This window comes from Bubalus bubalis, chromosome 20, assembly GCF_019923935.1.
Source record: "Bubalus bubalis isolate 160015118507 breed Murrah chromosome 20, NDDB_SH_1, whole genome shotgun sequence".
Classification (NCBI taxonomy): domain Eukaryota; kingdom Metazoa; phylum Chordata; class Mammalia; order Artiodactyla; family Bovidae; genus Bubalus; species Bubalus bubalis.
This window is the reverse complement of record NC_059176.1, coordinates 43,082,402-43,105,635: the sequence shown is the minus strand read 5'-3', so window position 1 is coordinate 43,105,635 and position 23,234 is coordinate 43,082,402. Positions and strand designations below refer to the sequence as shown.

Here is a 23,234-nt window from a genome sequence, read left to right as displayed (position 1 = left end):
CAGTTCTTCGCATCAGGTGGTCAAATTTTGGAGCTTCAGCATCAGCCCTTCTAATGAATATTCAGGATTGATTCCCTTTAGGAGTGACTGGTTTGATCTCCTTCTGTCCAAGGGACTCAAGAGTGTTCTCCAGCACCACAATTCGAAAGCATGTTATTACATAACCATAAAAATACATAGTTTCCCTGTCAAAAATTGTTTTGGCTTTTGCATTTGGATTTTATAACCCCATTTTCAGTGAACTCAGTGCTAACTGGTTTCAACTCCCTCCCACCCCAGCCAAGGTGATAATTTTGATGTATTTCCTTGATGTTGGAACATATCCAGTCATTTTCAGAAGGGGCAGGAAAGGGCTCAGACCACCAGTTAGTGCTTTGGAGAGACTGTTCTGTCCTGACTCCAGGCCTGTGTCCTTGCTGATCCGAACTCACAGTGGGAGCAGGAACTCCCTGCTCAGAAAGCCTGAGTTGACTTTTTTTCTTTTTCTGCCTAGCTCAGTGAAGACAGAAACGGAGTTGGTGTGGCCAGTCTTGCTCCCATGGTGCTGGCCTGTGGCTCTAGGTGCTTCTGTCCTATAGGCTGATCCAAGTTGGCCACGTGTTTGTTTGTCCATATTCCCTGAACCCAAGCCATGCACTGCTGCCCTTCTTCATATGGTAGTCCCCTTGCCCTGCTGAGGGCAGGAGAACGGGAAACTGGGATCCATTTCCTCATGATAAAGTAAGGATTGGACTTTTGTGTTTCCCCAAAAGACCACTGAAGGACTGGACACACCGCCAGGGGAGCCTGATAAGCACACAGACTCCCCCAGACGCCATCTGTACAGGCGTGGATTCAGCAGGTCTGGGTGGGGCATTGAAATTTGAGCCACTTATGATAAAACATTCAATAAATATGTTGCCTGGGCTTACTTGTTGGCTCACTGGTTAACAGTCCACCTGCCAATGCAGGAGATGTGGGTTTGATCCCTGGTCTGGGAAGATCCCACATACCTGGGAGCAACTAAGCCTGTGCACCACAGCTGCTGAGCCTGTGCTCTAGAGCCCGGGAGCCGCAACTACTGAGCCCATGCACCCTACAGCCTGGGTTCCGCAACAAGAGAAGCCACCGCAATGAGAAGTCCATGCGCCACAACCAGAGAGTAGCCACTGCTTGCTGCAGCTAGAGAAAAGCCTGCACAGCCACAAAGACCCAGCATGGCCATAAATAAATAAACAAAAGTATATATTAAAAAAAAACATGATGCCCAGGCAGATTTAGGATCATCTATAGCTCCACTTCCCAACTCCGCCCCATGATTCTTTGTCCCCTCTTTCTGGAGTGTGGTTTTCCGAAGCTCTCGGCTTCCTCTCTCTCCTGGCCCCTCTGGGGGCACTTGGTCCCTGTGAGTTGGGGAGAACCACCTCCTAGTGTGGAGAGATGCTGGGAGCAGCTGCCCTCGCAGGGGAATGTTTCCCCAGCCACTCGGACCACCAGTGAACCACGACACCTCCTTTCTCCCCCAGGCCTTCGTCCCTTTCCTCCTCCTCCCTTAGGGATCTCACATCTCCATGAAAGCCCACTGTGTTCCATTTTCTCAGCCCACTCTGGGTAATGGCTTCCTTTCTCCAGCCTATAAAGCAACTTAAGTCTTTCCTACCCCAAGAATAAATGCAAACCAAAGCTCTCTGCCAACCTGCCTTCTTCCCTCTGAACCACCACCAATTTCACATCTTTATCTTGGGGAATTTCCCACCAAAGCCACTTGGGTACTAGGAAAGCCCCGCCCTTCTTTGGGTGCCTGACGTCCAGTATGGTGGCCAGTGTCCACATCCTTCTCACTTGTAATGTGGCTTATCCAAATGGAGATGCTCAGAAGGGTAAAAGATGTGCCCATTTAAAAGACTAAGCACAAAACTAAAGAAAAGATGCAAAATACCTCATTAATAACTTTGCAGATTATTTATATGTTGAAATGACAGAGTTTAGGTGTATTGAACTAAATAAAATATTAGGGACTTCCCTGGAAGTCTAGTGGTTAAGACTCTCCAGTTCCACTGCAGGAGATACGAGTTTGATCCCTGGTCAGGGAACTAGCATCCCTCAAGCTGTGAAGCATGACCAAAAAAAAAAAAAAAAATTAACATTAAACTCTTTTTCTTTTACTTTTAAAAATGTGGCTACTAGAAAATTTCAGATTACATATATGACTTGCATTGTATTTCAGTTGGGAAGCACTGGTCTTAGACAGCGAGGAGCCATGGCAGATAATCTCTGAAGATTTTTCCAGCTGAAAGCAGTAGGGTAGATTTCCTAGTTGGGTAAAAGGAAGTCTGAGTTTCCCCCTAAAGGAAGAGAAGATGATTGCCATGCATATTCTTAGATCCCCAAGGACTCAAGAGTTGACTCTTTGCCTGCCTGTGTTAGGGGTGTGTGGCCTTCCCTGGTCCTGCAGTGGTAAAGAATCCACCTGCCAATGCAGGAGACCCTGGTTTGATTCCTGGGTTGGGAAGATCCCCTGGAGGAGGGCATGGCAACCCACTGCAGTATTCTTGTCTGGAGAATCCCACGGACAGAGGAGCCTGGTGGACTACAGTCTATGGGGTCGCAAAGAGTCAGACATGACTCTTTATGTACCTGTGTGCAAATGTGTGTGTAAGAGGCAGATCACCCAGGCTTCTGCCCCATCTCTCCTCTGGCCCTGCCTGTATGGGGCATCATTTCTGCTTTCCTCCTCTCTCTTGAAATGCCCCCCTCCTCACCCCCGGCAGCAGGGACTGGAGCTGACAGATCATTGTGGTTTCCTGAGGACCCAGCATCCTACTTGACACGTAGGAGAGGCCACATCAACCCTCACTAAGTTGAGCTGAGTTGAAATGGAAGCGACAGTCCCACCCTCACCCCATGGAGCACACAGCATGGACAAAGGTAGCCAGAATACCGCCTACTTCTTCCTCTGCCCTCCCTATCACGTACCCGGTGCTGGGCGCTCCATGCTTCAAGTTCACTCTGGCCCCCAGCTTGTGAGGGCTGGCCATAGGCGAGGACGACATTCTATCTTGAGCTTCGCTGTCTGAGAACACAAATGATTTCTCCCTTTCTTTCCTCTCCTGGGTTAGGTGTCAATCCCTATTGCACAGGAGAGACGGATTTTCCAACAACCAAGAAGTCAGCGGTTTCGGCGGATAGGCAGCCTTATTCCCTCTGCAGTGGCAGGAAGTCTCTCTCTCAACAACTGGATTTTCCTGCAGCAAAGGCTGTGGTAAGAACGAAGGGCAGGGAGGCCTGAGAAGAGGGAGCGAGGGGAAGACTGCTTGAAGAGCCTTCCTGGTGGTTTGATGTCCACAGGGCTACAGTGGTGAGGAGCTGGCTTGGGGGCAGAGAACCACATGAGGAATGGTCACCTGTGACCGCTGCCCGCAGCTGCTTCCATGTTGTTAGGATCTCATATGGGCAGAGAACACTTCACCTGTGCAGACCCTGAAGTGGGGCTTTATGTGGATCCCTTAATTTCATCTGCACAGTGACCCTAAGAGGTCGTCAAGGGAAGTAGGGGCAAGTTAAGGAAGGCATGGGAGTTCATAATTTTAAAAACAATTCTTTAAAAGAGTTCTATTTATTTATTCAACTCCACTGCAAGCATGTGGGATCTTAGTTCCCTGACCAGGAATTTAACCTGCATCCCTGGCATCAGAAGGCAGATTGTTAACCACCAGATTACCAGGGAAGTCCCACATCTTGGGGTTCTTGACCCTTTGCCCACCACCCTGTTTCTGGCCCAGATGAGGGTCTCAGTAAATGTGTCTTGGATTCTGTTGAGGACATTCTCGGCCATTGACCTCCCAGCCTCTGCTGGGGACTCTGAGTATAGGACTCACTGTCTGTGGTCTGTGATGTGTGATCTGTGACTCGGGACTCACTCCTGTAACAAATCTTAGTGAGCATCTGGCTGCTGGTCAAAAAGGAGCCTGGGCTCAGCAAAGATGTCTCCTGGGGCCACCAAAACAGACCCTTGCACTGGACTCTCAACCATCCGCCCTGCATTCACCTCACTGCAGCCGCCATGCGGCAGACACTCAGAAGAGCAGGCATCAGGGTTTTCTCCTCTGTGGGCTTTCCCCCTTCCTGGGGGAGTGAGCCGACATCCTTGGACTCATCCTCTCTCCACCTCACCCTTTTTCCAGGGCTTGTCAAGACCGACACGGTCGCTCAGCACAGCTCAGCTCGTGCAGCCCTCAGGGGGCCTCCAGGCGTCTGTCATCTCCAACATCGTGCTGATGAAGGGCCAGGCCAAGGTGAGCAAGGACCATGGCCAGGGGAGGCTCCTGGATGGACAGGTGTTCCCAAGGAGCTGTCATGTCACAGTGGGGATGGGGACAGGGGCTGGGGATCTGGGCTTGGAACAGGAGTGTCAGATGCTCTCATGGGAGCAGGCTCAGGGAGGGGCAGGCAGCCTAGCTCTGCACAGAGCAGGTCATAGGAAGATGAATGTTCCCCAGTTTGTCCCTGGTTTGCTGTTTTTGAAAATAGTTTTACCCGATGATTCAGTTCAAATCATCGTCAGGGTCAGTTCAGGTGCTATAACAAAAATACCTTAGACTGGGCAGCTTAAACAGCTTATGTTTATTTCTCATGGCTCTGGAGGCTGGGAGTCCAAGTTGAAGGTGCTGGCAGTTGCCATGTATGTTGAGGACTTCTTCCCTGATTTTACAGTGGCTAAGTTGGTAAAGAAGCTGCCTGCAATGCAAGAGACCCAGGTTTGATCCCTTGGTCAGGCAGATCCCCTAGAGGAGGGCATGGCAACCTGCTCCCATATTCTTGCCTGGAGAATCCCATGGACAGAGGAGCCTACAGACAGAGGACTGTAACCCAAGGCAGGCTACAGTCCTTGGGTCGCTGAGTCGGACACAACTGAGTGACTGAGCACACACATAGTTGATGTACAATATTATATGTTTCAGGTATACAACATAGTGACTCACAATTTTTAAAGATTATATTCTATTCACAATTACTGTAAAATATTGGCTCTGTTCCCTGTGCTGTGCAATGTCTCCTTATAGCCAACATATTTCATATACAGTGGTTGTGCTTCTTTATCTCCTCCCCCTGTCTTGCCCCTGCCCCCTTCATGAGGGCTCCACCTTTATGGCCTAGTCACCTCTGAAAGTTTCCCCTAATGTATTGATTTGATGGGGGGGAACACACATTCAGTCCATGTGTCTCCCCGAATTCAGATATGCAGACTGATTTTTGCCTCACAGTCGAGAAATACTGAAAGATAGGGAGAAAAGCAGTGGAGGTGGTGGGACAGCCCCAGTGCTCTGGGCACGCCCCACAGAGCATGCTGCCCTGAGCAAGGAGATGACATGGGCACCGAAGAACTTCTGGGGTGGACACGGCTGCTGCTGCAGAGTTCTCAGGCCAGCCCAAGTGACCAAGATGCTTAATGGAAGGGTAGGTTTCTACCCACCTCATGATTTTGGCATGTGGTGTGAGAAGCTATTCACCAAAATGGTCTTCCTAGAGGAAGGCTCCACTTGTCTAAAGTCCTCCTCTCCACCCCTCATCACTTCTATCTCCTGGGAGCTCAGCAGAGAAACGAGGAGAAACCAGTGGGAAGAGCTAAGATAACTGTCCCTCTAGTCACAAGGGAGTCACTCTCTCCAGTGCCCAGTTTTCTCCAAACAGCTTCTCTTCCTGATTTGTAAATCACAATGCTTTTACCTTCTTGCATTTTTTTTGTTGTTCAATTGCTCAGTTGTGTCCAACTCTTTGTGACCCCATGGACTGTAGCGTGCCAGGCTTCCCTGCCCTTCATCATCTCTTGCATTTGGGCAGATGCATTTTAATACCATCGACTTTGAGATTGTTTTGAGATTGTCTTTTGCGGTGCTCAAGTGAAGGCAAGGACTTCCCTGGTGTCCAGCAGTTAAGAATCTGTACTTTCAATGCAAGGAGCAAGGGTTCGATTCCTGGTTGGGGAACTAAGATTCTATGTGTGCATGGCACGGCCTAAAAAATAAAAGTTGTATACATATAAAAAGGAAGGCAGAATGGAAAAGGGCACCAACCCTCTAGCAAAGATGATTAAAAATGGTGTCAGTTATCTCAGTGTGCGAAGATTGTACAGTCAGTGAGTAGACTTCATGGGCGTATACATCACTGAGCAGATTGAATCGGCCTTGATGGGAAGCAGGAAGGTATTTGGCATAGGAAGCCTGGAGTGCAGAGCAGGAGTGGTGGCTTCAGAAATAGGGCAGGCCTCCCACTGTCTCCCTCATACAACCTCCACATCCAAGACCTTATCATTAACAGGCATGAGTAGGAGTGAGGCCAGAACTGAGTTGAGGAGGAGGAAGCAGAGCTGGAAGGATCCACCAGCGCTTGAGGTAGAAGAAGTGAAGTAGCTCAGTCGTGTCCAACTCTTTGCAACCCCATGTACTGTAGCCTACCAGGCTCCTCCCTCCATGGGATTCTCCAGACAAGAATACTGGAGTGGGTTGCCATTTCCTTCTCCAGGGGATCTTCCCCATCCAGGGATTGAACCTGGGTCTCCCGCATTGCAGGCAGACACTTTAACCTAAAGTCAAACCACAAAAGCAGCTGCCAAAACCCAGGCACAGCACCAGGGGATTTGCAGGGATCCTTCCATTAATTGTCACAAAACCCTGTTATTTTCTGCTAATAGATGAGGAGGGCTTACCTGGTGGTTCAGCAATCAAGAATCCACCTGCCAATGCAGGGGACCTGAGTTTGATCCCTGGGTTGGGAAGATCCCCTGGAGAAGGAAATGGCAATCCACTCCAGTATTCTTGCTGGAGAATTCCATGGACAGAGGAGCCTGGCGGGCTACAGTCCATGGGTCGGAAAGAGTCAAACACGATCGATGCCTGAATAACAACGTAGACAAGGAGCTGAGAATCTGGGACTCACAGGACTTGCCAAGATCACTTGGTTAGTGAGCAACTGAACCATGACAGTGACTGAAGACCTTCTGACCCCGGGCTCTTGTTCTTGCCCACTGCACCATCCTGCCTCACTAGGGCAGGTGAAAGTTTGGGTCTAGAGCAATTATTTCAGCCAGGAAGAAGCTGGGAGCCCAAACAGAAGCCCAATCCACTTTCTCATTTTCCTACCACTGTGCTTCTCCTGGACCCCACTGGTCTCCCCATCCTGCAACACCCACCACCTTCACCAGAAGCTCACACCAGCACTGTGTCCACACTACTTTCCTGTCTGGCCCCTGCTCACTCTCCTGTCTGGCTCTCAGGCCTGCCACCTCTCTGATGCTGGGTGATGCATGAACTTCTCCGAGGAGCCTAGGAGAAACTGCCCAGCCGCAGTGATGCTGATACCCGGCAGCCATCACTTGGAGGGATCTTCCTGGAAGCCATGATGCTGACCATGCCCTGGCATGCTTGTGAGCTGAATCCAGAGGCCCAGCCTCCAGCCAGTGTTCATGCCTTCACTCTACAACATATATTTCCTGAGCATCTGCCTCCGGAGACCAGACCCTGACAAATAAGATGCACCCACTGCCTCCCTGAGCTCACAGTCTCAAGAGGAGCTCCCTGCGACCCAGGCTAAGCCTCCTTGGGAAGTTGTTGCTGTTGTTGTTTAGTCATGTCTGACTCTTTGCAACCCCATGGACTATAGCCCACCAGGCATCTCTGTTCATGGGATTTCCCAGGCAAGTATACTGCAGTGGGTTGCCATTTCGTTTCTCAGGGGATCTTCCCCACCCAGGGATCGAATGTGGATTTCCTGCATTAGCAGGTGGGTTCCTTTATCACTGAGCCACTGGGAAACCCCAATGAATGGCATGGAACATGCCTCAGTCTGACCTTCTTTTCTTCTTTCCCAGGGCCTGGGCTTCAGCATTGTTGGAGGCAAGGACAGCATTTATGGCCCCATTGGAATTTACGTTAAAACCATCTTTGCAGGGGGAGCAGCAGCAGCTGATGGAAGGCTACAAGAAGGTAGATCTCCGAGGCTTTACTAGGTGACGTTTGAGGAATCAAAAGAGAATCCCCAGGCTCCCCAGGCTTCCAGTAGACACTGTTTGTGTGGGCCATTTTAAAGTCTTTATTGAATTTATTACAAAATTGCTTCTGTTTTATGTTTTGGTTTCTTGGCTGTGAAGCATGTGGGATCTTAATTCCCCAACCAGGAATCGAACCCAGATCCCCTGCATTGGAAGGCAAAATCTTAACCACTGGACCACTAGGGAAGCCCTGGTAGAAGCTCTTGGGAACATAATATGTGTCTCAAGCCTTCAGAATCCAGCTTGCATGGATTCTGCAGAGAGTCTGCAGGCAGTGGGATACACGGCCGTGATGGTTCTGTCATGCCTGGCCCATTGGCTGGGTGTGTTTGCACCCTCAGTCTGTCACTGGCCTGGGACAGAGAACCAAGGCATCTGCTCTGCCCCTTGCATTCCTATTGCTGCCTTTGCTTTTCAAGGCTCCTCTCAGTTGCTGGCACCCCCCTCCTATTGACATCCTGTTTCTTTTCTGTTGTCTGCCCACCCCAGCCCACAACCATGGGGAGCCAGGCCCAGTGCTCTAATGAGTTGGGTGAATGTTCTCTGCGAGCCTGTCCTGTTCTGGACTCTAGGAATGCAGAAGATTATCAGATGGGGTCCTTCTACTGAGAAGCTAATGGTCCACCCCACTGCCCTCCTTCCCCTTCTGCCCACCCTGTGCTATCAACTACCTCCCTTCAGCTTATTCATCTCTTCTGGGGAGGGAAGCCCCTGAGAGGAAGGAGTTGAACGGCCTGAGATGCTCCCCGAGTGCCCCTCTCTGTCTCCTTGTCTTGGAGGGGAGGGTTTTCTCCCCACCCAGTCCCACCCCACAGTCACCCACCAGTTATTGGATAAGATGCTTGACCCCATGTTCTAACTGGAAGGCAGAATTTGGGAGCAGATGGTCACAGAGTAGACTGAAAACCCTGCAGGCCTGACACTGGGCTACAAATGGATCTTTAAAGATAAGAGACCTCACAACCTTCCTTCTCTTTCCTATCAGGCCAGTTTCTGCACACTTTGCTGGAAGCCTTACCACCTTTAATAATCTAACTTGTTTTCAGGGTAGGGTTGACCAACTAGAGCCTTGCAGGCCACGTCTGGGCCAGTGCCTATGTTTATAAGGCTCATGAATGAAGGACAGTTTCCCTATTTCTTCAATGGCTGAAAAAAAGTCAAAAGATGTTTTGATGCTTTTGTGACAAATTAAATTCAAATTTCAGTCTCCATAGAAGAGCTTTACTGGGACACAGCCGTACTCACTCATTGACCTCTGGTCTACAGCTGCTCTTAGGCAGCATTGAGTAGTTTCTACAGACAGCTTGTGCTTGCAAAGTTTAAAACATTTTCTGTCTGGCTCTTTATAGAAAAAGTTTGCCAACTGTAACATTATACAGGGTTATGCATATGGATTTTATTATATGGACAGTGGGGAGTGTTGGAAGCTTTTTCTAATTTGGGAAGGACTGGCCAGGACCAGGGTTTTTTTTATTTGTTTTTTTTTTTAAGATGATTCAGGAAGCTGAGTGTAAGATGAAGTGGACTGGCCAGACACCAGAAACAATAAAACCAGTTTAGAAGCTATTTTAAGAGCCAGGCTCCTAGCTCTTCAGGGTCTTCCCTGAGGCTGTAAACTTGGGAAGAGAAAGATACTGAAGGGTGAAGCAGTGGCTTCTGTGGCGGTGGCAGATGAGGCCAGAGAACCCCTGAGGTTGTCTGATCTTAGTAAACCAGAGAACAATGATGAGTTACATAGACTAGGAGGCGGAGGACTGGATGAATCACAAGCTGGAATCAAGATTGCCCAGAAAAATATCAACAACCTCAGATATGCAGATGGTACAACTCTAATGCCAGAAAGTGAAGAGGAACTAAAGAGCCTCTTGATGAGGGTGAAAGAGGAGAGTGAAAAAAACTGGCTTAAAATTCAACATTCAAAAAATGAAAAAACAAACAAACAAACAAACAACGAAGATCATGGCATCCAGTGCCATCACTTCATGCAAATAGATGTGGAAAAAGTGGAAACAATGACAGATTTTATTTTCTTGGGCTCCAAAATCACTGCAGACAATGACTGCAGCCACAAAACTAAAAGATGCTTGCTCCTTAAAAGAAAAGTTATGACAAACTTAGACAGCATATTAAAAAGCGGAGACATCATTTTACCCACAATGGTCCATCTAGTCAAAGCTATGGTTTTTCCAGTAGTCATGTATGGATATGAGAGTTGTACCATAAAGAAGGCTGAGTGCCAAAGAATTTAGGCTTTCAAACTGCAGTGCTGAAGAAGACTCTTGAGAGTCCCTTGGACTGCAAGGAGATCAAACCAGTCAATCCTAAAGGAAATCAACCCTGAATATTCATTGGAAAGACTGAATATTCATTTGGCCACCTGATGCAAACAGCCAACTCATTGGAAAAGACCCTGATGCTGGGAAAGATTGAGGGCAGGAGGATTGGGGGTGACAGGAGGTGAGATGGTTGGGTAGCATCACCAACTCAATGGACATGAGTTTGAGCAAACTCCAGGAGAAGGACACAGAAGCCTGGTGTGCTGCATTCCATGGTGTTGCAAAGAGTGGAACACAACTTAGTGACTGAACAACAACCACAACAAGAAGGTGAAGAAGAGGACCAAATGAAGATATTCAGGTTTAAACAGCAGAGTGGAGTCAGGTCTCCAGGTGACCACTAGGTGGCGCAGTCCAACAGGCGAATGAAAATTTGGGTCCCAGTTCAAGGGACTTAAGCTTGTTGAATTGTTTTTAGGGTCATGTGGAAACTAGCTGAAGTTATAGAGTGGATAAAGGAGGCAGGGAAGAGTGGAGAGTGAAGAGGGCTGAGGCACAGCTTTAGGGGAATAACTGAATCCAGAGGCCTGCAGATGAGTCCCTAAAAGAAAAAGAAGAAAGTAGATCAGGATCTTGAGACTCTGATTTATATCCGCTGAACTTTTCTGTGTTTGAATAAAAGGTGGAGGAGGAACTGAAGTGGCCAGGAGAAACTAGCTTCATGGATTTTCTTTCCAGGTATTTGTCTCCCTTAGTTCATAGTAATCATAAGAGTTCGGTGAAAAAGACACTCAGCTAGTTTGCAGTCCTTGATTCTAGCCTCAGATAATTGACTGAATCCCCTTTTGTAACATCTTTCAAAAGTGAAGCTTAAGAATAGGGCCTCGAGGGGCTTCCCTGGTGGCTCAGCAGTAAAGAATCTGTCTGCCAATGCAGGAGACACAGGTTCGATCCCTGGTCGGGGAAGATCCCACATACTGAGGAGCAACTAATCCCGTGTGACAAAACTATGGAAGCCCTCTCACCGCAGAGTTCACACTCTGCAACTAGAGAAACCACCACAATAAGAAACCCGCGCACCGCAACTAGACAAAGACCCACAGGCACAAATAAATAAATGGATGAATGAATAATTTTTTTTAAAGAAAAGAATTCACAGGGGATATATCTGTTGTGTCGACTGAAAACAAGAAGATGCACAATGTGAGAGGTGGAGTTAAGTTTCATTTGGGGCAAAATGAGGACTGCAGCCCAGGAAACAGCACCTCACATAGTTCTGAGAGACTGCTCCAAGGAGGCAGTGGGGGCAGGTCAGTATATAAGATTTGGTGAAGGCGGTGTTCCATGCAATCAAGCACTTATTTTACAAGAGGTTTTCTGCTAGTCACGAGGAGCTAATGTCACCATGAAAGGACTTAGTGCTTTTCTAGATATGAGGAAATGTGAGGATTGGGGTCATAAAATCAGTTCCTGAAAATATCAAGCTATAAAGATCTGTTCCACCAGTTTCCCGGGAGCTCAAAGAGCCTCACTCTCTACCCTGGACTCCCTTCAGGGCATGTCAAAGGTCAACAGCTGCAGCAGCACAGGGTTCAGTCTCCTCAGAGGCAGATGGCAGATGCCCTTGGCAGGTGCCACTTTGTAGTTGACAGGTGCAACAAAACTATTGTGTCCAGATCAAGGCTAATAATGTTTCATCTGTATTCCCCTTGCAAAAAAACGATTGTGTAAGATTTATATGGCAAAACCAAGACTAAACACCTTCCACCAAAAATGACCAAATAAGGAATAAAGACTCTGGAGGTTCCAGAGTTGGGCTCTGTGGCTCCCTTGAGATGAACCTTCTCATAATTTGAAGACAAGTTCAGGATTTTGTGTAATGAAGAATGGGTAGTGAGGTATGAAGTATGGCCTTTATAAATCCTTCCTTCAGCATGCACTTAGTTATATTGTGATTATTTTTTTAATTTGTCAGTTTTCATTCCTCAACTTGGCATCTTCTAAGGAAGAGGACTGAGCCTTTTGTTTTTCTCCTCTAGTTTTAGCAACTGAACATATTAAGCTGATTTGAATATTCTCCCCACCCCTTTTATTGTCACAGACACCTTGGATAAAATAGCACATTCAAACTTTAGAGAAAGAAATGGAAACACCTAGCTTCTCAGACACAAAGAAACCACTTGATCTTAAGTATGACCTTCCCAGGAATTGATGATGTGATAGTGAAACTGACTGGTGTCATTTCCAGGGCTCCAAAGAGCTCTGGTACCATTGTTCTTTATGTCTCAGCACAGAAAGAATTCAGTGAGAGACAAAGTAGTAGATAAGTGATTTATTAGAATAGTACACTTGTGAATTCTATAGATGGGTAGGTGAGAAATGCCACCCCCTGAGACTTACTGGGCTACAGTTTTATAATAATAAGGAAATGTGGGGAGGAGGAGAAGACCTTCTTTCTCTTTCTTGAGTAGACGTCATGTGTCCATCATCAGTTCCTCTTCCAGGTTGGGCAGGCAAGTTTTCTTGTCCCTGCAGGTCAAGTTAGGTCCACAAATTGCTGTTTTTCATGTGTGCAGAGAGCGTGTCCTAGGGATCATTAACTTACTGAGCTCACTGGGCAGCATGTGGGCTCACGCCACTGTTGTTTCACTGTTTTGGGGCATGTCTCCTGCCTCTGTCGCATGGTTTTGTTGCTAAACAAGACTGCTTGGTTAAGCAAACCTGCTTTCCTGAGTAATCATTAGCTGACAGGGTCTCCCATATTTTTTCTACTCACAGTCCGCTAGTGGAATTAACTATTTAATCACCTACTTTGTCTCTTCTCTCTGTCCCTGGCAGTAGCACAGGAAGCTGCTTATGGGGCATAAGGCCCAAGGACTGGGGTTTGATGCCCATACAGGGACAGGGGAGGTGGCCATGGGCCCTGGGACCCTCTGAGAACCTGCAGAAAGCCTTCATGCTCATGAGCCAGCAAGCCAAGGGAAGCAAGGAGGAAACATAACTTTGCCCTTGGCTCTTGGGTGGAAGAAAGACATCTCCCTCAAGAAAACAAAGAGTCAGTCTGTGTCTGGGTGAGTCTTCAGCTTTCCCATCAGAACCTGGGTCTCAGCACTTCCATGCCACAGAGCTAATGTTACAACTAGTCCTAAACCAGCCCTGAGACCCCTGTGTGCCTACTGGGAAAAAAAGGGAAAAAATAAAAGTTAGCAGTCTGAGGGCTATGAGAGTTCCACTAGAAAACAAGCTCCCCTTGAAAATGAGTTGAAAATAAAGACTATAACTTTTCAGCCATAAAAAGAATTAAATCCTGCCACTTAGGACAACATGGATGGACCTTGAAGACATTATGCTGTGTGAGATAAGCAGACAGAGAAAGACAGTACATGATCTTACTTACATGTGGACTAAAAACAAAACAAAAAACCTGAACTCACAGATTCAGAGAATAAATGGGTGGTTGCTGGAGGTGGGCAAAATTGATGAAGGTGGTCAAAAGCCATTAACTTCCAGTTATAAAATGAATCAATCATGGTGACTTTAGTTAATAATATTATATTGTGTGTTTGAAAGTTGCTAAGAGAGTAGAGCTTTTTAAAAAAATCTTATTGAAGTATAGATGATTTATAGTGTTGTGCTAATTTTTATTGTATAGCAAAGCGACTCAGTGATACACATGTTTTTTTTCATGTTCTTCTCCATTATGGTTTATCACTGGATATTGAATGTAGTTCCCTGTGCTGCACAGTAGAACCTTCCTGTCTATCCATCCTGTATATACTAGTTGGCATCTGCCAATCCCAAACTCCACTCCTTCCCTCTTCCAGCCCTCCACTGCTTTGACAACCACACCCCTCTTTAGATAGTAGATCTTGAAAGTTTTCTCATCACAACAACAACAACAACAACAAAATCAACTTGTAACCACGTGTGGTGACTAATATTAACTAGGTTATGAGTTTGAGAAAACTCCTGGAGGTGGTGAAGGACAGGAAAGCCTGGCGTGTTGCAGTCCATTGGGTCAAAAAGAATCAGACATGACTTAGTGACTGAACAACAACAATATTGTGGTAATTATTTCTCAGTGTATAATATGCTGAAAAAAAATAAAAGAAGTAACTGAAAAACAATAAGGAAAGAATAGAACACAATGAAAAGATAAATGTGAAAAAATAACTTAGAAATTAAAAAAAGTTAAGTCATTGCCAGGAAAAATATCAACCTCAGATATGCAGATGACACCACCCTTATGGCAGAAAGTGAAGAGGAACTAAAAAGCCTCTTGATGAAAGTGAAAGTGGAGAGTGAAAAAGTTGGCTTCAAACTCAACATTCAGAAAACGAAGATCATGGCATCTGGTCCCATCACTTCATGGGAAATAGATGGGGAAACAGTGGAAACCGTGTCAGACTTTATCTTTTTGGGCTCCAAAATCACTGCAGTTGGTGACTGCAGCCATGAAATTAAAAGACGCTTACTCCTTGGAAGGAAAGTTATGACCAACCTAGATAGCATATTGAAAAGCAGAGACATTACTTTGCCAACAAAGGTCCATCTAGTCAAGGCTATAGTTTTTCCAGTGGCCATGCATGGATGCGAGAGTTGGACTGTGAAGAAAGCTGAGTGCCAAAGAATTGATGCTTTTGAACTGTGGTGTTAGAGAAGACTCTTGAGAGTCCCTTGGACTGCAAGGAGATCCAATCAGTCCATTCTGAAGGAGATCAGCCCTGGGATTTCTTTGGAAGGAATGATGGTAAAGCTGAAACTCCAGTACTTTGGCCACCTCATGCGAAGAGTTGACTCATTAAGACTCTGATGCTGGGAGGGATTGGGGGCAGGAGGAAAAGGGGATGACAGAGGATGAGATGGCTGGATGGCATCACCGACTCGATGGACATGAGTTTGAGTGAACTCCGGGAGTTGGTGATGGAGGCCTGGTGTGCTGTGATTCATGGGGTGGCAAAGAGTTGGACACGACTGAGCGACTGAACTGAACTGAAAGTCATTGAAATTTAAAAACAAACAAACCTCAGTGGGTGGGTTAGACAGCAGATAAATGCAACTGTCAAGAGAATATGTGAGCTGGAAATTATCCAGGGAGGCCACACAGAGCAATGGAGGAAAAAAAGATGAGCACTAGAGAAACATGGAGAATAGGTTGAGAAGGTCCAGAATATCTAATGGGAATTCTAGAAAGAAAGAGCATCGTGAAAGCAGGGGAGTGATAGGTGATAAGAGCATGGTTAAGAATATTCTAGAATTATTTCAAAGCCCAGAACTTCAATACAAGGAAGCACCCCAATACATCCTAGTTAAAATTCAGGCTATTGAAGACAAATGAAAAAGTATATTTAAAACAACCAGAGAAAAAAAGATGGATTGTCTATAATGGAACCATAATTAAGTGACTGCAGATTCAGCAAGAGCAATCAGGCCAGAAAGTCATGTAAAAAATACAGAGGCAGAGGACTTCCCTGGTGTTCCGGTGGTTAAGACTTTGCTTCCACTGCAGAGGGCACAGGTTCAATCCCTGGTTGGGGAACTAAAATCCCACATGCCTCACAGTGTGGTCAAACAAAACAAAACAAAAAAACAGAGACAGTGCTCTCTGTTGGTGTATTGAATAGATTGAGTGAATGGGAGAAAGTGATTTTCTGTGCACATAAAAATGGATTTCTGGATACAGAAAAATTTTTTCTCTTAGGTGTGTTAGTGTTGTGGAGACAGGACTTGGAGTAAAAAGCCCCCAGTCCTAATTCTTACTACCATTTGAACTTCAGACTTCCCTGAGCTCACTTTCCTCTTCTGTAAGACAAGATCTTCATGGCATTCTGGAAACATCACATCCAACCCACATTTACTGAGTACTAGGGAGGCCTCACCCAGAACTGGCCCTGGGGGTACAGCATCTGCTGTTACAAAGCCCCATCTTCAGGGAGGGACTCTCTCGGGCTCTCAGTGACCACTGGGGTGATGAGAGCTCTGAGAGTGGGAGGTGCCAGATGCCCCAAAAGCACAAAATCAGAAGAGACTGAGAGGTTGAGGCAGTAGCTGAGACTTCCCTGGTGGTCCAGTGGTTAAGAATCCTCCTTCTAATGCAGGGGACACAGGTTCGATCCCTGATCAGGGAACTAAGATCCCACATGCCACAGGGCCACTAAGCCCACTCATGGCAACTAAAGAAAGCTTGTGGACCACAACAAAGACCCAGTGCAAGAAAAAATAAAGAGATGGTAGCTGAAAAAGGTAGGAGACACACATTGTAGTTGAGAAGATCCATGGAAACAAGCACGGAGCTTCACAGATGACAGTAGAAAGGCCGGTGTACGATGTTTCAGCAAGTGGTCCAGGAGAGAGGGCGGCATGAGGGGCTGAGGCGGGAGGGGAAGAGGTGAAGCCAGGAGGTGGACAGGGAGCCGACCGAGCCAGGCCTTGGGTAAGGACCCTGGATCCCACCCTGGACTGTAAGAAGGGCCAGAGAAGGCCCAGCCCTGCTGCCCTGCCTGCCTCTCAGTGGGAGAGACCTGGGTGAGTAATGTTCTCTGTGGTGGTTTGTGCATCACACAGAAAGCTGGACAGGGGGTTGAGGGAGCACACTAGAGTTTAAGGTGGGGGTAACGCCCCCTCTTGGGGCCACACTCTTTTCAGCTACGATTCCTCCCTCCTCCCTCTCCCAACAGGTGATGAAATTCTGGAACTCAATGGAGAGTCGATGGCTGGACTGACACATCAGGACGCTTTACAGAAGTTCAAGGTGACCATTTGTTATCCCTCTATGGCCAAATGCTCAGGCCTCCAGACAAAGGAGCCAAGCTCCCAACGTCACCCTACTTCCTTTAAACCTACACATTCTAATGGTGGGCTCCTTTGCGTGGGGCACCCCGCTGACACCAATCTTGGCACAGTGCCCAAAAGAGGCCTCACTCAGGAAATCACAGTGTGGTCAGGACTGTTGCCTGAGGCCACGTCAACCATCTAAGGTTTATAGCACTGTTTCAAAATGTTCCACGTATTTCTGTTACAATCTGCTTTAAGTTTTGAAGACAGTCACTGAAAGGTATTTTTTGAGTCTCCAACTAGTTAGTTCAAGACTGTCTTTTTGGCATATATAAGAGTTGACTCATTGGAAAAGACTCTGATGCTGGGAGGGATTAGGGGCAGGAGGAAAAGGGGACGACAGAGGATGAGATGGCTGAATGGCATCACCGACTCGATGGACGTGAGTTTGAGTAAACTCCGGGAGTTGGTGATGGACAGGGAGGCCTGGACTGCTGTGATTCATGGGGTCGCAAAGAGTCAGACACAACTGAGCGACTGAACTGAACTGAACTGATGTATATATGTGGTATGTGCTCATACACGTGTTCAGTTGTGTCTAGCTCTTTGCGACCCCGTGGACTGCAGCCTGCCAGGCTCCTCTGTCCATGGCATTTCCCAGGCAAGAATATTGGAGTAAGTTGCCAATTCCTTCTTCAGGGGATTGTTCCGACCGAGGGATTGAACCCATGTCTCTTGCACCTTCTGCATTGGCAGGAGGATTCTTTACTACTGAGCCACCTGGGGATGGGCTTCCATATAGCTCATCTGGTAAAGAATCCACCTACAATGCAGGAGACCCCAGTTTGATTCCTGAGTCAGGAAGATCCACTGGAGAAAGGAACGGCTACCCACTCCAGTATTCCAGCCTGAAGAATTCCATGGCCTGTATAGTCCATGGGGTCGCAGAGAGTCAGACAATACTAAGCAACTTTCACTTTCACCTGGGAATATATGTGGTATATAAGATGTTGTATTCATATTCAGACATATAAATATATATCATGTAAATGTATACATGGGCTTCCCTGGTGGTTCAATGGTAAAAAAAAAAAAAAAAAGAATCCACCTGTCAATGCAGGAAAAACAGGTTTGATCCCTGAGTCAGGAAGATACCCTAGAGAAGGGAATGGCAACACTCCAGTATTCTTGCCTGGAGAATCCCATGGATAGAGGAGCCTGACGGGCTAAAGTCCATGGGGCCCCAAAGAGTCAGATGTGACTGAACAACAGGAGTCAGACGTGTCTGAACAACTAATCAACAGCATATGTATATACAGGTTTCCATATCTCAAACACACACACACACACACACACACACATCCTGCTACATGTTCTTCAAAAACATGTTCTTCCGCTACTGTTATTCACAAAAAAATAGTAATAAATAAAAGGTCGGCCTTGCCCTGAGCTGCTGCTGGAAGCTGTGACCCTCTCTATTTCAGCAAGCCAAAAAGGGGCTGCTCACCCTCACAGTCAGGACCCGCCTGACGGCCCCCCACTCCCTGGGCAGCCACCTGTCCCCCCCACTGTGCCGTTCCCTGAGCTCTAGCACCTGCGTCACCAAGGACTGCGGCTCCTTCGTCCTGGACAGCCCCGAGGCGCCCGCCAGCAGCACCAAGCCCAACGACAGGATCCTGGTGGAGGTGTCCCTGAAGAAAGGTAGGCAGGCGTTGCCTCCCAGGGGCCTCACTGTCCTCCTCCACCCTCTGACTGGACCCCCCACTTCTGAGCTGTCTCCCAGACTTTTCTAGGGGTAATCAGGCCAGGCTGTTGTCCTTAAGCAGATTTTTGTTGTTGGAGTATAGTTGCCTTATGGCTTCCCAGGTGGCTCAGATGGTAAAGAATCCACTTGCCAATGCAGTAGACATGGATTTGGTCCCTGGGTCAGGAAGATCCCCTGGAAAAAGCAATATCAACCCACTTCAGTATTCTTGCCTGGGAAATCCCATCTACAGTCCATGGGGTTGCAAAGAGTCGGACATGACCAAGTGACCGAGCACTCATATGGTTGCTTTACAGCACTGTGTTAGTTTCTGCTGCACAGGAAAGTGAATCACTATAGTGAAGTGAAGTCACTCAGTCGTGTCTGACTCTTTGCGACCCCATGGACTGTAGCCTACAAGGCTTCTCTGTCCATGGGATTTTCCAGGCAAGAGTACTGGAGTGGGTTGCCATTTCCTTCTCCAGGGTATCTTCCCGACCCAGGGATCAAACCCAGGTCTCCCGCATTGCAGGCAGGCGCTTTAACCTCTGAGCCACAAGGGAAGCTATACATATACATATATGCCCTCTTGTTTGGATTTCCTTCCCATTTAAATCACCAGAGAGCAATGAGTAGAGTTTCTGTGCTGTACGTTAGGTTCTCATCAGTTAGCTATTTTATATTTAAATTAGTTATATTTTATACATAGTAGTGTATATACGGCAGTCCCAGTCTCCCAGTTCATCCCACCTCCCTTTCCCCCTTGGTACCCATATGATTGTTCTCTATGTCTGTGTCTCTGTTTATGATTTTACAATGTTTTATGATTATTGTTTAGCCCCAGGGTCTAGAGCTCTGTTTGTTAACAGAAACCCAGGACACAGCATCCAAATTCAGTCAATTCAGTCAGTGTGCTCTGGTGCAGTGGTTAAAATAAAACAGAATGAAGCAAACACAGGTCTCTCTCTCTCATGCATACACACACACACACACACACACACACACACACACACACAACCAGGAGTTGCAGCTCTACGGCAAATCTGCTGGGACCTTGGATAGGTCACTTGCCCTCTCTGGGATCTTTTTCTTACTTGCGGCAGAGAATTGAGATGCTCTCACATGCAGACATTTGAAGATCAACATCCAGTCCCTTCACCACTCGGGGTGGATGCTGACAGCGATGGGCTCATCAGGCCCTCCCCGCCAGAGTGCAGCCAGGCTGAGACCTGGAGGGTGAAGAGGAGGCAGCCGGCTCAGATTGTTGGGAGAGAGGGAAGGCCAGTGTGGCTTCAGCAAGGTGGGCAGGGTGAGAAGTGGTTTTGGAGCTCTTCATGGGGACAGAGAGAAAGAACCTGCAGGCCTTTGTAGTTTTGTTGTTGTTGTTCAGTTGCTCAGTCATGTCTGACTCTTTGTGACCCCGTGAACTGCAGCACACCAGGTTTTCCTGTCCTTCACTATCTCCTGGAGTTTGCTCAAATTCATGTCCATTGAGTCGGTGATGCCATCCAACCATCTCATCCTCTGTCACTCTCTTCCCCTCCTGTCCTCAGTGTTTCCCAGCATCAGGGTCTTTTCCAGTGAGTTGGCTCTTTGCATCAGGTGGCCAGAATATTTGGAGCTTCAGCATCAGTCCTTCACTGAATATTCAGGATTGATTTCCTTTAGAATTGACTGGTTTGATCTCTTTGGCTGATGCTCTGCTAATTGCAGTTGGAAATCCTTGAGGGACTTCTGAGCACTCTCTCCATGACAAGCTATGTTCCAGCCATCCTGGCTGCCCTCCTTGTTGGTTCTGCAACCTGGCCTGCTCTCCTTCCTTCTTCCTTCCCTCGCATCTTCTCTCTTTCCTCCCTCCTTCCGTCCCTTCCTCCTTTCCTTTTCCCTTTTTTCTTTCTCCCTCCCTGTCTTCCTTCTTTCTCTTTCCCTGCTCGATCTCAGCATCTTCATCTGCCTTGGTCACTAGTTTCTGACCCTCGAGCAGTGCCTGTTCACAGTGATGCTCTGCGACTATGCATGGAGTGACTGCATTGATCAATAGGAGACGCCAACTAACCCAGGACAAGTTTGGGCCCCTGACAGACCAGCGCACACCTGGTCTAGTGCAGTCACAAGCCCCAGCCTCCACTCTGTTCTGCCTTCCAGAGGCTGGTGTCGGGCTGGGCATCGGACTGTGCAGCGTTCCCTATTTCCAGTGCATTTCTGGCATCTTCGTGCACACGCTGTCTCCAGGATCCGTGGCACATCTGGACGGTCGACTGCGGTATGTCCCGATTATGTTTTGGAAAAGATCTTAAGGCAGGAATTCCTTAGTGTGTCAGGAGATTGATCGGAAGATGAGATCTTTAGAATTGCTCCTCAAAGTGTGGTTCCTGGACCAGCGGCATTGACATCCCTTGGGAATCCCTTGGACATGCAGAATTCCAGGGCCCTCCCCCGACTCACTGAATCGGAACCAGCATTTTAAGGAGATCCCGGGGAATTTGTATGCACGTCATCATGTAAGAGATATTGTCTCGGAGAATAATGGCCAGAAACAGAAAACATGAAGTGAACACACTTTAATTCAGATGTAACTGATGTAAATTGTATAGTGACATAAACAGGAGGTTCAAGGAGGTTTGCCTGTGTAGTCTATATGGAAAAAAAAGCTTACTAAGCAAATCAATAGTATTAACTCCGTTTCTTGGTAGCACAAACAAAAGATTTTTCGGCATTTCACGTATGTCTTTTTACAAATAACTTCTAAGAGAAGTAAAAATCTAAATTTTATTTTTAACAAGTTATCTGAGTCTAGTAATAATATTTTATTCCAGTTTAGCTTGTTAGAATACTCAGTTCCACATTCATATATGGTTTATCTTCTGTCATCGAGCATATGATATATGCTGGTAGCTCAGCAGTAAAGAATCTGCCTGCCAAGCAGGAGATTCCTGGGTCAAGTTCAGTTCCTGGGTCAGGAAGATCCTCGGGGCAAGGAAATGGCAATCCACTCCAGTATTCTTACCTGGGGAATCCCATGGACAGAGGAGCCTGGTGGGCTATAGTCCATGGGGTCGCAAAGAGTTGGACATGACTTAGCTACTGTTTACAGCAACATATGCTATATATTTATATGTATCCCAGATAATATATCTTCATGTATACCTTCTCTACTGAGTTTGGGTTTTGCTACATTAGCAGGGTTTGGCCATATTTTAAAGGTTTTCCTATCACTGTAGTATGTACAAGCTTGAATTACTGAGGGGTTTGCTGCTATCCTAGGCAGGAGGGTGACAGCTGATTGGCTGAGCTGCTGTGCTGCCACCTAGGACGGAGTGGCTCAGAGTGATGGCTTTAGTCCAAATCTTTTGAGATCGTCTTCCCTCTTAGACTTGAGCTGAGTAGGGATTGTTTTGGAAACTTTCACTTTCCTTGGCATCAGGTGCTGTCTGGCGACGGTCTTCTTTTACAGCAATGAATATGTGTGCTTTCTTAGCAAGGAGAAGGAGAAAGGGGAACCAACTCTGCAATAGCAATGTAGAAGAAAGAAGCAGCCAACCACAGCAGCAGGAACCATGAAATCAGTGTCAGGAGACCTAAATTTCAGTCCCAGCTCTGCTGATAACCAGCTAGGGCAGAGGATGGCAAATGAGGGCTCACCATCTGTTTTGTTTTTTTTTTTTCAATAGCGTTTTATTGGAACGAAGCCGTACTCACTCATTTACATATTCTCTAAGGCTGTTATTTTTATGCTATGACATCAGAGTTGCAGAGTTGCCATAAAGATGGTATGGTCTGCAAAGCCTAAAATATTTACTGCTACTACTGCTAAGTCGCTTCAGTCGTGTCCAACTCTGTGCGACCCCGTAGACGGCAGCCCACCAGGCTCCCCCGTCCCTGGGATTCTCCAGGCAAGAACACTGGAGTGGGTTGCCATTTCCTTCTCCAGTGCATGAAAGTGAAAAGTGAAAGTGAAGTTGCTCAGTCGTGTCCCACTCTTAGCGACCCCATGGACTGCAGCCTACCAGGCTCCTCTGTCCATGGGATTTTCCATGCAAGAGTACTGGAGTGGGGTAAATATTTACTATGTGGCACTTAACAGAAAAAGTTTTTAGTCCTTAAGTGAGATCTTATTGAGATAATTTCACTCTGTCTGATTTTCCCCATGTGTGAAGCAAGGGAATTGGCTTTTACAAATCCCGTTTATCGAAGCAGCCTTATTTTTTCTACCTCGTCTCCCGCCCATTTCCTGCCTTATAAGAATGAATGCCATGCAGGTACCTCAACCAGTGATTTCTTCTCTATCTTTTAGCACATCCCATTCGTTCATTCCCTTAAACATTCTGCATATGAGAACACAGAAGCCCCAAGAGAGGACGTGATCAGTTTACCTGTGGTTAATTGGTTAATCCACTACACTGGTTAAACTACA

At 47.0% G+C, this 23,234-nt stretch overlaps 1 protein-coding gene across 6 annotated transcripts in view; it reads left to right on the top strand.

The window, feature by feature from the left end:
- The window catches only part of IL16 (interleukin 16), a 123,392-nt gene that overhangs the window by 70,375 nt on the left and 29,783 nt on the right, over positions 1–23,234 (top strand). For all 6 annotated transcript variants that reach the window (XM_044933383.2, XM_025271289.3, XM_025271286.3 and 3 more), the window contains 6 exons: positions 3,099–3,241; positions 4,164–4,274; positions 7,847–7,961; positions 16,980–17,053; positions 18,561–18,777; positions 20,966–21,083. In XM_044933383.2, the coding sequence (XP_044789318.2) occupies positions 3,099–3,241; positions 4,164–4,274; positions 7,847–7,961; positions 16,980–17,053; positions 18,561–18,777; positions 20,966–21,083 (778 nt within the window). The remainder of the gene's footprint in view (positions 1–3,098; positions 3,242–4,163; positions 4,275–7,846; positions 7,962–16,979; positions 17,054–18,560; positions 18,778–20,965; positions 21,084–23,234) is intronic.